This window comes from Leptodactylus fuscus, chromosome 3, assembly GCF_031893055.1.
Source record: "Leptodactylus fuscus isolate aLepFus1 chromosome 3, aLepFus1.hap2, whole genome shotgun sequence".
In the NCBI taxonomy this organism is placed as follows: Eukaryota; Metazoa; Chordata; class Amphibia; order Anura; family Leptodactylidae; genus Leptodactylus; species Leptodactylus fuscus.
This window is the reverse complement of record NC_134267.1, coordinates 136,336,972-136,349,265: the sequence shown is the minus strand read 5'-3', so window position 1 is coordinate 136,349,265 and position 12,294 is coordinate 136,336,972. Positions and strand designations below refer to the sequence as shown.

The 12,294-nt window shown below is 45.9% G+C and overlaps 1 protein-coding gene across 1 annotated transcript in view; it reads left to right on the top strand.

The window, feature by feature from the left end:
* The window catches only part of TINAG (tubulointerstitial nephritis antigen), a 100,113-nt gene that overhangs the window by 37,983 nt on the left and 49,836 nt on the right, over positions 1-12,294 (top strand). The window contains exon 3 of the mRNA XM_075269541.1: positions 3,431-3,520. Coding sequence (XP_075125642.1) covers positions 3,431-3,520 — 90 coding nt within the window. The remainder of the gene's footprint in view (positions 1-3,430; positions 3,521-12,294) is intronic.

Genomic DNA, 12,294 nt, shown 5'->3' with positions numbered 1-12,294 from the left:
ATTGGTCTAATCCTATTGAAAAATGAATAAAGTCATATTGTACATCAATTTTAATTCAGTTTTAAAAAACAGCTATGACTTCTTATGAAACCTTGTGAATTAGTTAGCAGTCAACATATAAAATGTTTCTCAAATATATATAAATATAATTTATAAAATAAAAAATAAATTAAATCCCTCTTAAATTTAGTAATAAAAGTTCTGGCCATTTCAGAAATGAGCCAAAGTCAGCTGAATTTAACTGCCCACTTTCAGAAACTGGGGTCTCATGCCAGATATATCTGCCTACTGCATATCAATTCTGTGGGGTATCCATACACTTTACTCACCACATACACAAGATCATAAAAAGGGATACTCCACTTCCACATTCCCGTCCAGCTTACCTGTCACAATAGGCTAAACAGGAGTGGAGCAACCCTTAGGTTTGAGTTCACACAGAGTTTTTAGTCAGGATTTTGAGGCCAAATTCGCCTCAAAATCCTGATCAAAAAGACGGCTCCATTGAAGTCAATGGGAGTCGGTCAGATCTTTTTTCCGGGAGCCGGAACAAACGGCTCCCAGAAAAAACAACGGACATGCTCATTCTTCAGGCTGATTCGCCTTGTGAATCCACCTGAAGACACTCCCTCCTAGATCCATTTATTTGGCCTAATCCAGAGCGGAGTATGCGACTGGATGCTGGTGCACTGCACTGGCATTCAGTCGCAGCTACCCGTTTTTTGGTACAGAAACTGAGGTGGCCTCTGCCTCAGTTTCCGGACCAAAAAACCCTGTGTGCACTCAAACCTTACAATCTCACATCTATGAGATTGTATCTGGTATAGACTGGTTGAGACTGTATCTGGTATAATTCCGACATCATTGCAAATAAAGGCCTCTGAGAAGGTCAGCATGATGTTAAAAGGAGCGCCCTCTATTGGATGTCTTGACTGAGACTCTGTCTTCCTAATTACATCATGGAAGACAGACTTAAACATTCTCAGTCAGCGCCCTCTATTGGTGTGCATACTTGAGGCACTGGCATCCTAATTACATCATGGAAGTCAGATTTGCATATTCTTCCCAAACTCACATCTACACACAGAAATGTCACCACTTACCAATTAATGGTAGAGTCACCAATATACCCACAACACGCACGACTAGCACACAAAAGGGGTAACACAGCTAGTGATATTTACTCCCTTTAGACTTCTGGGAGCGTTGTAGAGTGAAGGACTTTTTTCGCCCACCGTTTCAAGCAGACACTGCAACAGAGTTCCTATGGAAACTCCAGCGCGGATATGAACTAAGCCTAAGTTGTAAACTATGGAAATTATGGTTAAATATTCTAAACCATAAAAACTATTTATGGTGTCATTGGGCAATATTGATCCTCATTCATTTGTTTTTTACCTATTTCCTTTACTGTTAGCACACCTCAGACAGTGAAATATTTCCAGTTCAGCGCTCCTTTCCTTCTGAGACCTGCTGTGTCCCCAAACAGCAGTTAACACCAACATGTACAATTTTTTTTGTAACCAGGATAACTTGCTTAAAGGTTTTATGACTACATGTGGGCACAACATATTTCTATTTTCACTTGCAAATAATTTTTGGGATTTTTGGCTTCAAAATTACCACTATACACCATGAGAAATTCTTTGAGATAAGTAGTTTAAAAAATAGGGAGTGCATTTTTTTTTTTTTTTTTTTCCTCAGACTCTCTGCAATTGCTTGGCAATGCAGTGTAAATTCAGTGTATTCAAATTAGGTCTCAAATACTCATTGTGCTTCTTCATTTCTGAGCTCTGCCATATTTCCAAGCAAAGGATTCGGACCGCGTGTAGGGTGTTTTGCTAATCAGGCACCTCGGGGCTCTGCATATGGGATATGGTACCTGAAAACTAATCCAATAATATCTACTCTCCAAAATTCCAATTTGGGCTCTTTCCATCCCGAGCCCTGTGTGGACAGTAGCTTACTTGCTGTATTGAGGAGAAAAATGTTAGTTGCTTTTTATCCTTTAACACTTTGTGACTATGAAAATAGTATGGCTAAAGTGACATTTTATTTGTCTAGTTTCCAAAATGGGGTCATTTTCTGCTCTTTTGGCACCTCAAGGACTTTGAAAATTCGACATGGCACCTGAAACTGATAATAACAAAATCTGCTCACCAAGAACTCATTGACAATAGTTCAAAGGGAGCAATATTCCAACACTAATTCCAACTGAAATGGCAACAATTTCAAACTAATTCTTTATTGATATACATTAAAATGAAAAACCCAGGGTATAAATATGTATAATGAAATAAAAAATATACCTCCCAATGTGTGAATTGTGATTAATTATAGGCCTATCCTAAATGCAGGGATAAGTCTAAACCATGGCTGCAACACTAGGAACCCTGAATAAAACTAGTCCATAGGATATCAGCGAGACTATCTCTCACCATATCAGAGTTAACTATGTGCAACCCAAAAAAAATCACATCAACTGTGAGGTATACAGTATATAACAATGCTCAAAATATAATTTTATAGAGCAAAAGTGTGTTTAAAATGTTATTAGCTATAACCTCAGATGACAGATCTTAGACATATGCTGTAGGTGATACCAGCCAGCCAAATAATTAACTGCTCTTGTGTGGGGCTATAGAAATGGAGACCACAGTGGGTTAATCCCATTACCCCAAACAAAATCTAATAGTGTCCAGAAAAAAACAATGGACATTGTGAGGTCAATGTAATAAAGCCTGAGCCCTCAGCATTGGTAAAACAAATACCAAGAGACACAGGCAGTGTACAAATGCTCCAGACTTCAATGTGAGGGGCCAAATGATTTCAAAATCGGCTACCTCAAAGTATAATTTTTATATCAAAGTGTTGCCTTTTGTCTCTACATGTTTCCTCCCATTGTCTATAGACATTGTTGTGTTGATAATTTTTTAATGCTTATTTGTATGTAAGGAGAAGACTGGTTCAGCCAAAGTGCACTGTTGACATGCCAATCACAATGCCACCATGTAACCCACAAATGTCCCTTATGTAAGCCACAATTCCCTCATGATAGCTTTTATATAAGTCATATTGTTCCCTACTGGTCAAAGTCCTCTATTTTACATAAACAATCCCAAGCTCAACTGTAACTGTTTTTTATGCCTAACATGCTGAAATCAAATCTGCACGTCAGGCACTTCAAGCAGTGTTGGTGCTAATGAAAGTTAATGCACGTCAGGCACATCATCTAATCTTGGTACTGATGAAAGTAAATTAGAGATGGACAAGTACCAATAGCCTATTGATCATATAATGATAACAGTCAGGTACTGCAACAGGGCGATATTTATTATGTTTTTGACACACCAAAATTTGTGAATCCCTGCTCTGCTTAGGCTTGTATTGTCTTCATTATTCATGTTGTTCCTCTTCTCTTATCTTGCAGTTATTGTCTGGAGAATCATTGGAGATGTACATCCCATACCTGTCTTGTTGAGCCAGAATTACTTAACTTTGTAAATGAAGGAAACTTTGGGTGAGTAAACAAAATAATGATACAATAGCTGTCTTCTTGTAAATAGAGATGAGCGAACAGTAAAATGTTCGATATTCGATATTCGTTTCAAGTAGCTGCTCTATATTCGACTTCTCAAATCGAATATTGAATCCTATTATAGTCTATGGGGGAAATACTCATTTCAGGGGTAGGCAACGTTTGATCAAATTACACTTACCAAGTCCATGAGTGAGGGTCGGGCTGGATCCTCCGAGAAGTCTTCTCCGTGCAGCGTCCCCGCGGCATCTTCCGGCTCTGAATTCACTCTGCCAGGCATCAGGCCTGGGAAGAGCCGACTGCACATGCCAGCACTACAAGAAAATGGCCGCTTACAGTCAATGCGGCCATTTTCTTGTAGCATGGACATGCGCAGTTGGCTCTGCCCAGCCCCGATGCCTGGCAGAGTGAATTCCGAGCTGGAAGACACTGCGGGGAAGTTGCAGGGAGGAGACTTCTAAAGGTAGGAGAAGAACCAGTGTTTATTGGCCGACTGTATAGCATTCGGCCAATCAATGCTGGTTCTGCATCGAACTTTTCCATTCGAATAGCGAGTGATACTCGATCGAGTACGAGTATTTTGAATACCGTAGTATTCGATCGAATACCTACTCGATCGAATACTACTCGCTCATCTCTACTTGTAAATTAAGTGTAAAATGAAATAAATTACTAGTTAAGGTTAAACATTCTACTAAGCTATTCTAATCATAATATAAAGACTTGAGACTTCAAGAGATTGTAAAATTTAGAAGACAAATGATAGTGATCATACTTGTCAATAAACACTCCAAGAAACAATTACAACCGAGACACATTTAAAGATATGGTGAGAAATGCCCTTTTAGACCATGGCCCCACATAGCAAAGCGCAGCAAAAAAAAACCCAAAAAACGTCAGAAATGCATTTCGTGTTTTTTTTCTGCAGCATTTTTCATTGCAATTTTACAGTTTTCGGGAGCCTTCACACGGAGTAAATGCACATGTATTTTTGCAAAATACGGGTCCATTCACACGGAGTAACGTGTAGCGTGATGTGGCACGTATACAGCGTGTGAGACTTTGCACGCCGTAAAAGCTCCCATTGATTTCAATGGGAGCCTGGATCTTATACGCTGCGTTATTTTGCGGCCGTGATTTTGCTGAAATCAATTTGAGCTTTTACGGCGCACAAAGTCTCACACGCTGTATACGTGCCACATCACGCAGCACGTTACTCCGTGTGAATGGACCCTACTAGAGATGAGCGAACACTAAAATGTTCGAGGTTCGAAATTCGATTTGAACAGCCGCTCAATGTTCGTGTGTTCGAACGGGTTTCGAACCCCATTATAGTCTATGGGGAACAGATACTCGTTAAGGGGGAAACCCAAATCCGTGTCTGGAGGGTCACCAAGTCCACTATGACACCCCAGGAAATGATGCCAACACCTCTGGAATGACACTGGGACAGCAGGGGAAGCATGTCTGGGGGCATCTAACACACCAAAGACCCTCTATTACCCCAACATCACAGCCTAACAACTACACACTTTACACACTCAATACCACCTCTCTGACAGTAGGAAAACACCTTGAAACATGTGTATTTGGCACTTGCAGTGAGGAGAGCTTGTCACCAGCAGTGAATTTGGCCCTTGTAGTAAGTTGAGGTTGGCACCAACATTTGTTTTGAAAATCAGGGTGGATTGAGCCTCTAACCAGCAGAGTTGGGGCAAATTCATGGTGGAGGGAGCCTCTAAAAACCCCAGTTTGGACCAATTCATGGTGGAGGGAGCCTCTAAAAACCCCAGTTTGGACCAATTCATGGTGGAGGGAGCCTCTAAAAACCCCAGTTTGGACCAATTCATGATGGAGGGAGCCTCTAACTAGCCCAGTTTGGGCAAATTCATGGTGGAGGGAGCCTCTAAAAACCCCCAGTTTGGACCAATTCATGGTGGAGGGAGCCTCTAAAAACCCGAGTTTGGACCAATTCATGGTGGAGGGAGCCTCTAAACAGCCCAGTTTGGGCAAATTCATGGTGGAGGGAGCCTCTAAACAGCCCAGTTTGGGCAAATTCATGGTGGAGGGAGCCTCTAAAAACCCCAGTTTGGACCAATTCATGGTGGAGGGAGCCTCTAAACAGCCCAGTTTGGGCAAATTCATGGTGGAGGGAGCCTCTAAAAACCCCAGTTTGGACCAATTCATGGTGGAGGGAGCCTCTAAAAACCTCAGTTTGGACCAATTCATGGTGGAGGGAGCCTCTAAACAGCCCAGTTTGGGCAAATTCATGGTGGAGGGAGCCTCTAAACAGCCCAGTTTGGGCAAATTCATGGTGGAGGGAGCCTCTAACCAGTCCAGTTTGGACCAATTCATGGTGGAGGGAGCCTCTAAAAACCCCAGTTTGGACCAATTCATGGTGGAGGGAGCCTCTAAAAAGCCCAGTTTGGACCAATTCATGGTGGAGGGAGCCTCTAAAAACCCCAGTTTGGACCAATTCATGGTGGAGGGAGCCTCTAAACAGCCCAGTTTGGGCAAATTCATGGTGGACGGAGCCTCTAAACAGCCCAGTTTGGGCAAATTCATGGTGGAGGGAGCCTCTAAACAGCCCAGTTTGGGCAAATTCATGGTGGAGGGAGCCTCTAACCAGCCCAGTTTGGACCAATTCATGGTGGAGGGAGCCTCTAAAAACCCCAGTTTGGACCAATTCATGGTGGAGGGAGCCTCTAAAAACCCCAGTTTGGACCAATTCATGGTGGAGGGAGCCTCTAAAAACCCCAGTTTGGACCAATTCATGGTGGAGGGAGCCTCTAAACAGCCCAGTTTGGACCAATTCATGGTGGAGGGAGCCTCTAAACAGCAGAGTTGGTGGAAATCAGGGTGGAGGGAGCCTCTAACCAGCAGAGTTGTGGGAAAGCAGGGTGGAGGGAGCCTCTAACCAGCAGAGTTGGTGGAAATCAGGGTGGAGGGAGCCTCTAACCAGCAGAGTTGTGGGAAAGCAGGGTGGAGGGAGCCTCTAACCAGCAGAGTTGGGGGAAAGCAGGGTGGAGGGAGCCTCTAACCAGCAGAGTTGGGGGAAATCAGGGTGGAGGGAGCCTAGTATTAGCAGAATTGTGCAACGCTTATGGTGGATGAGTATGAGGATGCGGAGGAATTGGAGAGGTTGAGTACAGACATGGAGTTTCATGTTGGGGTGCTTTACACAGGTGGGCACAAAAATGAAGGCTCTATCCAGTGGTGATTCATTTTTATCAAAGTGAGCCGGTCGGCACTCTCAGCTGACAGACGGGTGCGCTTGTCAGTGATGATGCCACCGGCTGCACTGAACACCCTCTCAGATAGGACGCTGGCGGCAGGACAGGACAGCACCTCCAAGGCATATAGGGCAAGTTCAAGCCACAGGTCCAACTTCGACACCCAATACGTGTAGGGCGCAGAGGGGTCGGAGAGGACAGGGCTGTGGTCAGAAAGGTATTCCCGCAACATGCGCCTATACTTCTCACGCCTGGTGATACTAGGACCCTCCGTGGCGGCACTTTGGCGAGGGGGTGCCATCAAGGTGTCCCAGACCTTAGACAGTGTGCCCCTCGTTTGTGTGGACCGGTGAGAACTTGGTTGCCTACTGGAGGAACTGCCCTCCCTGCCTCCAACGTCACATGCTGGAAACATCTCCATCATATTCTGCACCAATTGCCTGTGGCAAGCATTGATGCGATTGGCCCTCCCCTCTACCGGAATAAAAGACGAGATGTTGTTTTTATACCGGGGGTCAAGGATAGCAAAGATCCAGTACTGGTTGTCCTCCATGATTTTGACAATACGCTTGTCGGTTGTAAAGCACCCCAACATGAACTCAGCCATGTCTGCCACAGTGTTAGTTGGCATGACTCCTCTGGCCCCACCGGAAAGTTCAATCTCCATTTCCTCCTCATCCTCCATGTCTACCCATCCGCGCTGCAACAATGGGACGATTCGAAGTTGCCCGGAAGCCTCCTGTATCACCATCACATCATCGGACAACTCTTCTTCCTCCTCCTCCTCCTCCTCCTCCATTAAACGCAGTGAAGCGGACAGATGTGTGGACCTACTCTCCAGCTGTAACGGATCGGATGCTATCCCTAACTCCTCTGTGTGATCTGAGTTATCCCTGATGTCAATCAGGGATTCTCTCAGAACACACAAGAGCGGGATTGTAAGGCTCACCATCGCATCCTCAGGGCTCACCCTCCTTGTGGACTCCTCAAAGACCCGTAGGATGTCACAAAGGTCTCTCATCCATGGCCACTCATGGATGTGAAACTGAGGCAGCTGACTTTGTGGCACCCTAGGGTTTTGTAGCTGGTATTCCATCAAAGGTCTCTGCTGCTCAACCACTCTATTCAACATCTGAAACGTTGAGTTCCAGCGTGTGGGGACGTCGCACAAAAGCCGGTGTTGTGGCACATGCAGGCGTTGCTGGAGAGATTTTAAGCTAGCAGCGGCTTCTGTCGACTTGCGAAAGTGGGGGCACATGCGCCGCACTTTCACCAGTAGCTCTGGAACATTGGGGTAGCTCTTTAGGAAACGTTGCACCACTAGGTTGAAGACGTGGGCCAGGCATGGAACATGTTGGAGTCCGGCAAGCTCCAGAGCTGCTACCAGGTTCCGGCCGTTATCACAAACGACCATGCCTGGGCCCAGGTGCAGCGGCTCAAACCATATTGCCGTCTCATCGAGGAGGGCATCCCTCACCTCGGAGGCAGTGTGCTGTCTGTCCCCCAAGCTGATCAGCTTCAGCACAGCCTGCTGACGTCTACCAACTCCAGTGCTGCAACGTTTCCAACTCGTAGCTGGGGTCAATCTAACAGCGGAGGAGGAGGCGGTGGCGGAGGAGGAGGCGGTGGCGGAGGAGGAGGCGGTAGAGGAGGAGGAGGCGGTAGAGGAGGAGGATGTCACAATACCCTTTCTATTTTCTAGAGACCAATGGCTGGGAACAGTGAGTCTAGCAATAGTAATATACAAATAGACTTACAGTCCGTTCTGTGGAAGGCAGGGAGGCTTGGCCGGAAGCAGTGGTCCTATACTCAGCAGGAGGGCTTGCTGGAGGCTGTAGTTCCACGGCTCCTTTGGACCGGGTGGGTAGCAAAGTCCTTGTAGCAGGAGGGCTTGCTGGGATCAGCAGTTCCACGGCTCCTTTAGACCAGGTGGATAGCAAAGTCTTAGTAGCAGGAGGACTTGCTGGGGTCAGTAGTTCCACGGCTCCTGTGGACCGGGTGGATAGCAAGTCTTAGGTAGCAGGAGGACTTGCTGGGGGTAGTGGTTCTAGGTAGCAATCAACTTGCAGGTAATTCACCAACTTGGAACAGTCAGTTTGAGCTTGAGGTCCTTGCAGAAGACAGGCTTCTGAAAACAATACTCAGGCAACTGGGTAATCAGAATACACATGCTAAATAATGAAGAATCAGGAAATCAGGGTAAGTCACAGGCAGGAAACACAAAAAACTCCATCTTGACTGATGGCAAAAAAGAGTTCAACAAAACAAGATCCTGAGAGAGGAGGAGGGGGGTGTTCTTCTCGTGTCCCTGCCAGGAATGTTAGGCGGGGAGACGAGGTACACCGGGCCAGTTTGGGAAGCAGTCCCAGCCTCAACTACATTCACCCAGTGTGCCGTCAGTGAAATGTAGCGTCCCTGTCCGCATGCACTTGTCCACGCGTCGGTGGTCAAGTGGACATTTGTGCAAAGCGCGGAACTAAGGGCCCGCCTGATGTTGAGTGACACGTGCTGGTGCAAGGCGGGGACGGCACACCGGGAGAAGTAGTGACGGCTAGGGACGGCATAGCGAGGTGCCGCAGTTGCCATCAGGTCCAGGAAGGCGGGAGTTTCAACAAGCCGGAACGCCAACATCTCCTGGGCCAGCAGTTTAGCGATGTTGGCGTTCAAGGCTTGCGCGTGTGGGTGGTTAGCAGTGTATTTCTGCCGCCGCTCCAATGTCTGAGAGATGGTGGGTTGTTGTAAAGAAGCGCCTGATGGTGCCTTTGATGGTGCAGGAGAAGGAGATAAGACAGGAACAGGGGAGGATGAGGGAGAAGTCAACAAAGTGGCGGAGGCAGATGAAGTGGTGTCCTGGCTCGTCCTCTGTAGTGCATCGCCAGCACAGTCAGCAGTGGCAGTGGCAGAGGCAGAGGCAGTGGCAGAGGCAGTGGCAGTGGCGTGAACGGCAGGCGGCCTTTGTCCTGCCGTTGCTGCCTGCCACTGATTCCAGTGCTTGGATTTCAAATGACGGCGCATTGAAGTGGTGGACAGGTTGCTCTTCTCAGAGCCCCTAATCAATTTCGAGAGGCAAATTGTGCAGACAACACTATATCTGTCCTCGGCGCATTCCTTGAAAAAACTCAACACCTTCAAGAAACGTGCCCTCGAGGTGGGAGTTTTTCGGGGCTGGGTACGAACTGGAACATCTTGGGAGATTCCGGGTGTGGCCTGGCTTCGCCTAAGCTGCTGACCTCTGCCTCTGCCTCTAGCTACCCTTTTTGGTGCTGCACCTGCCTCAACATCCACACTACTTTCCCCGCTTGACATCCCCCCTGTCCAGGTCGGGTCAGTGTCCTCATCATCCACCACTTCCTCTTCCAACTCCTGTCTCATCTCCTCCTCCCGCACAATGCGCCGGTCAACTGGATGCCCTGACGGCAACTGCGTCACATCATCGTCGATGAGGGTGGGTTGCTGGTCATCCACCACCAAATCGAACGGAGATGGAGGAGACTCTAGTGTTTGAGCATCTGGACACTGATGCTCCTCTGTTAGGTTCGTGGAATCGTGACGTGGAGAGGCAGGTTGAGGGACAATGAAAGGAGCGGAGAACAGCTCTGGGGAGCAGGGACAGTTAGGGTTATTGTTCTGTGAAGCTTGGGAATTTTGGGAGGAAGGAGGACAAGACTGTTGGGTAATAGGAGGAGAGGAGGCAGAGTCTGACTGGCTGCTGGACAATGTGCTGTAAGCGTTCTCTGACAGCCATTGCAAGACCTGTTCCTGGTTCTCGGGCCTACTAAGGTTTGTACCCTGCAGTTTAGTTAATGTGGCAAGCAACCCTGGCACTGTGGAGTGGCGCAATGCTTGCTGCCCCACAGGAGTAGGCACGGGACGCCCTGTGGCTTCACTGCTACCTTGCTCCCCAGAACCATTCCCCCGACCTCGCCCACGGCCTCGTCCACGTCCCTTTCCGGGAGCCTTGCGCATTTTGAATTCCCAGTTAGAAATTGGCACTATATACCAGTAGCAAAAATTGTGGGTGCACGTAACCCCAATATATTCTTTGAATTCCCAGTCAGACAATGGCACTATATACCAGTAGCAAGAAATGAGGGTATTTGTAACCCCAATATATTCTTTGAATTCCCAGTCAGACAATGGCACTATATACCAGTAGCAAAAATTGTGGGTGCACGTAACCCCAATATATTCTTTGAATTACCAGTCAGAAACTGGCACTATATGGCAGTAGCAAGAAATGAGGGTATTTGTAACCCCAATATATTCTTTGAATTCCCAGTCAGACAATGGCACTATATACCAGTAGCAAGAAATGAGGGTATTTATAACCCCAATATATTCTTTGAATTCTCAGTCAGACATTGGCACTATATACCAGTAGCAAGAAATGAGGGTATTTATAACCCCAATATATTCTTTGAATTGCCAGTCAGAAACTGGCACTATATGGCAGTAGCAAGAAATGAGGATATTTATAACCCCAATATATTCTTTGAATTCCCAGTCAGACAATGGCACTATATAACAGTAGCAAGAAATGAGGGTATTTGTAACCCCAATATATTCTTTGAATTCCCAGTCAGACAGTGGCACTATATACCAGTAGCAAGAAATGAGGGTATTTGTAACCCCAATATATTCTTTGAATTCCCAGTCAGACAATGGCACTATATACCAGTAGCAAAAATTGTGGGTGCACGTAACCCCAATATATTCTTTGAATTACCAGTCAGAAACTGGCACTATATGGCAGTAGCAAGAAATGAGGGTATTTGTAACCCCAATATATTCTTTGAATTCCCAGTCAGACAATGGCACTATATACCAGTAGCAAGAAATGAGGGTATTTATAACCCCAATATATTCTTTGAATTCCCAGTCAGACAATGGCACTATATACCAGTAGCAAAAATTGTGGGTGCACGTAACCCCAATATATTCTTTGAATTACCAGTCAGAAACTGGCACTATATGGCAGTAGCAAGAAATGAGGGTATTTGTAACCCCAATATATTCTTTGAATTCCCAGTCAGACAATGGCACTATATACCAGTAGCAAGAAATGAGGGTATTTATAACCCCAATATATTCTTTGAATTCCCAGTCAGACAATGGCACTATATACCAGTAGCAAGAAATGAGGGTATTTATAACCCCAATATATTCTTCGAATTACCAGTCAGAAACTGGCACTATATGGCAGTAGCAAGAAATGAGGGTATTTATAACCCCAATATATTCTTTGAATTCCCAGTCAGACAATGGCACTATATACCAGTAGCAAGAAATGAGGGTATTTGTAACCCCAATATATTCTTTGAATTCCCAGTCAGACAATGGCACTATATACCAGTAGCAAGAAATGAGGGTATTTGTAACCCCAATATATTCTTTGAATTCCCAGTCAGACAATGGCACTATATACCAGTAGCAAAAATTGTGGGTGCACGTAACCCCAATATATTCTTTGAATTACCAGTCAGAAACTGGCACTATATGGCAGTAGCAAGAAATGAGGGTATT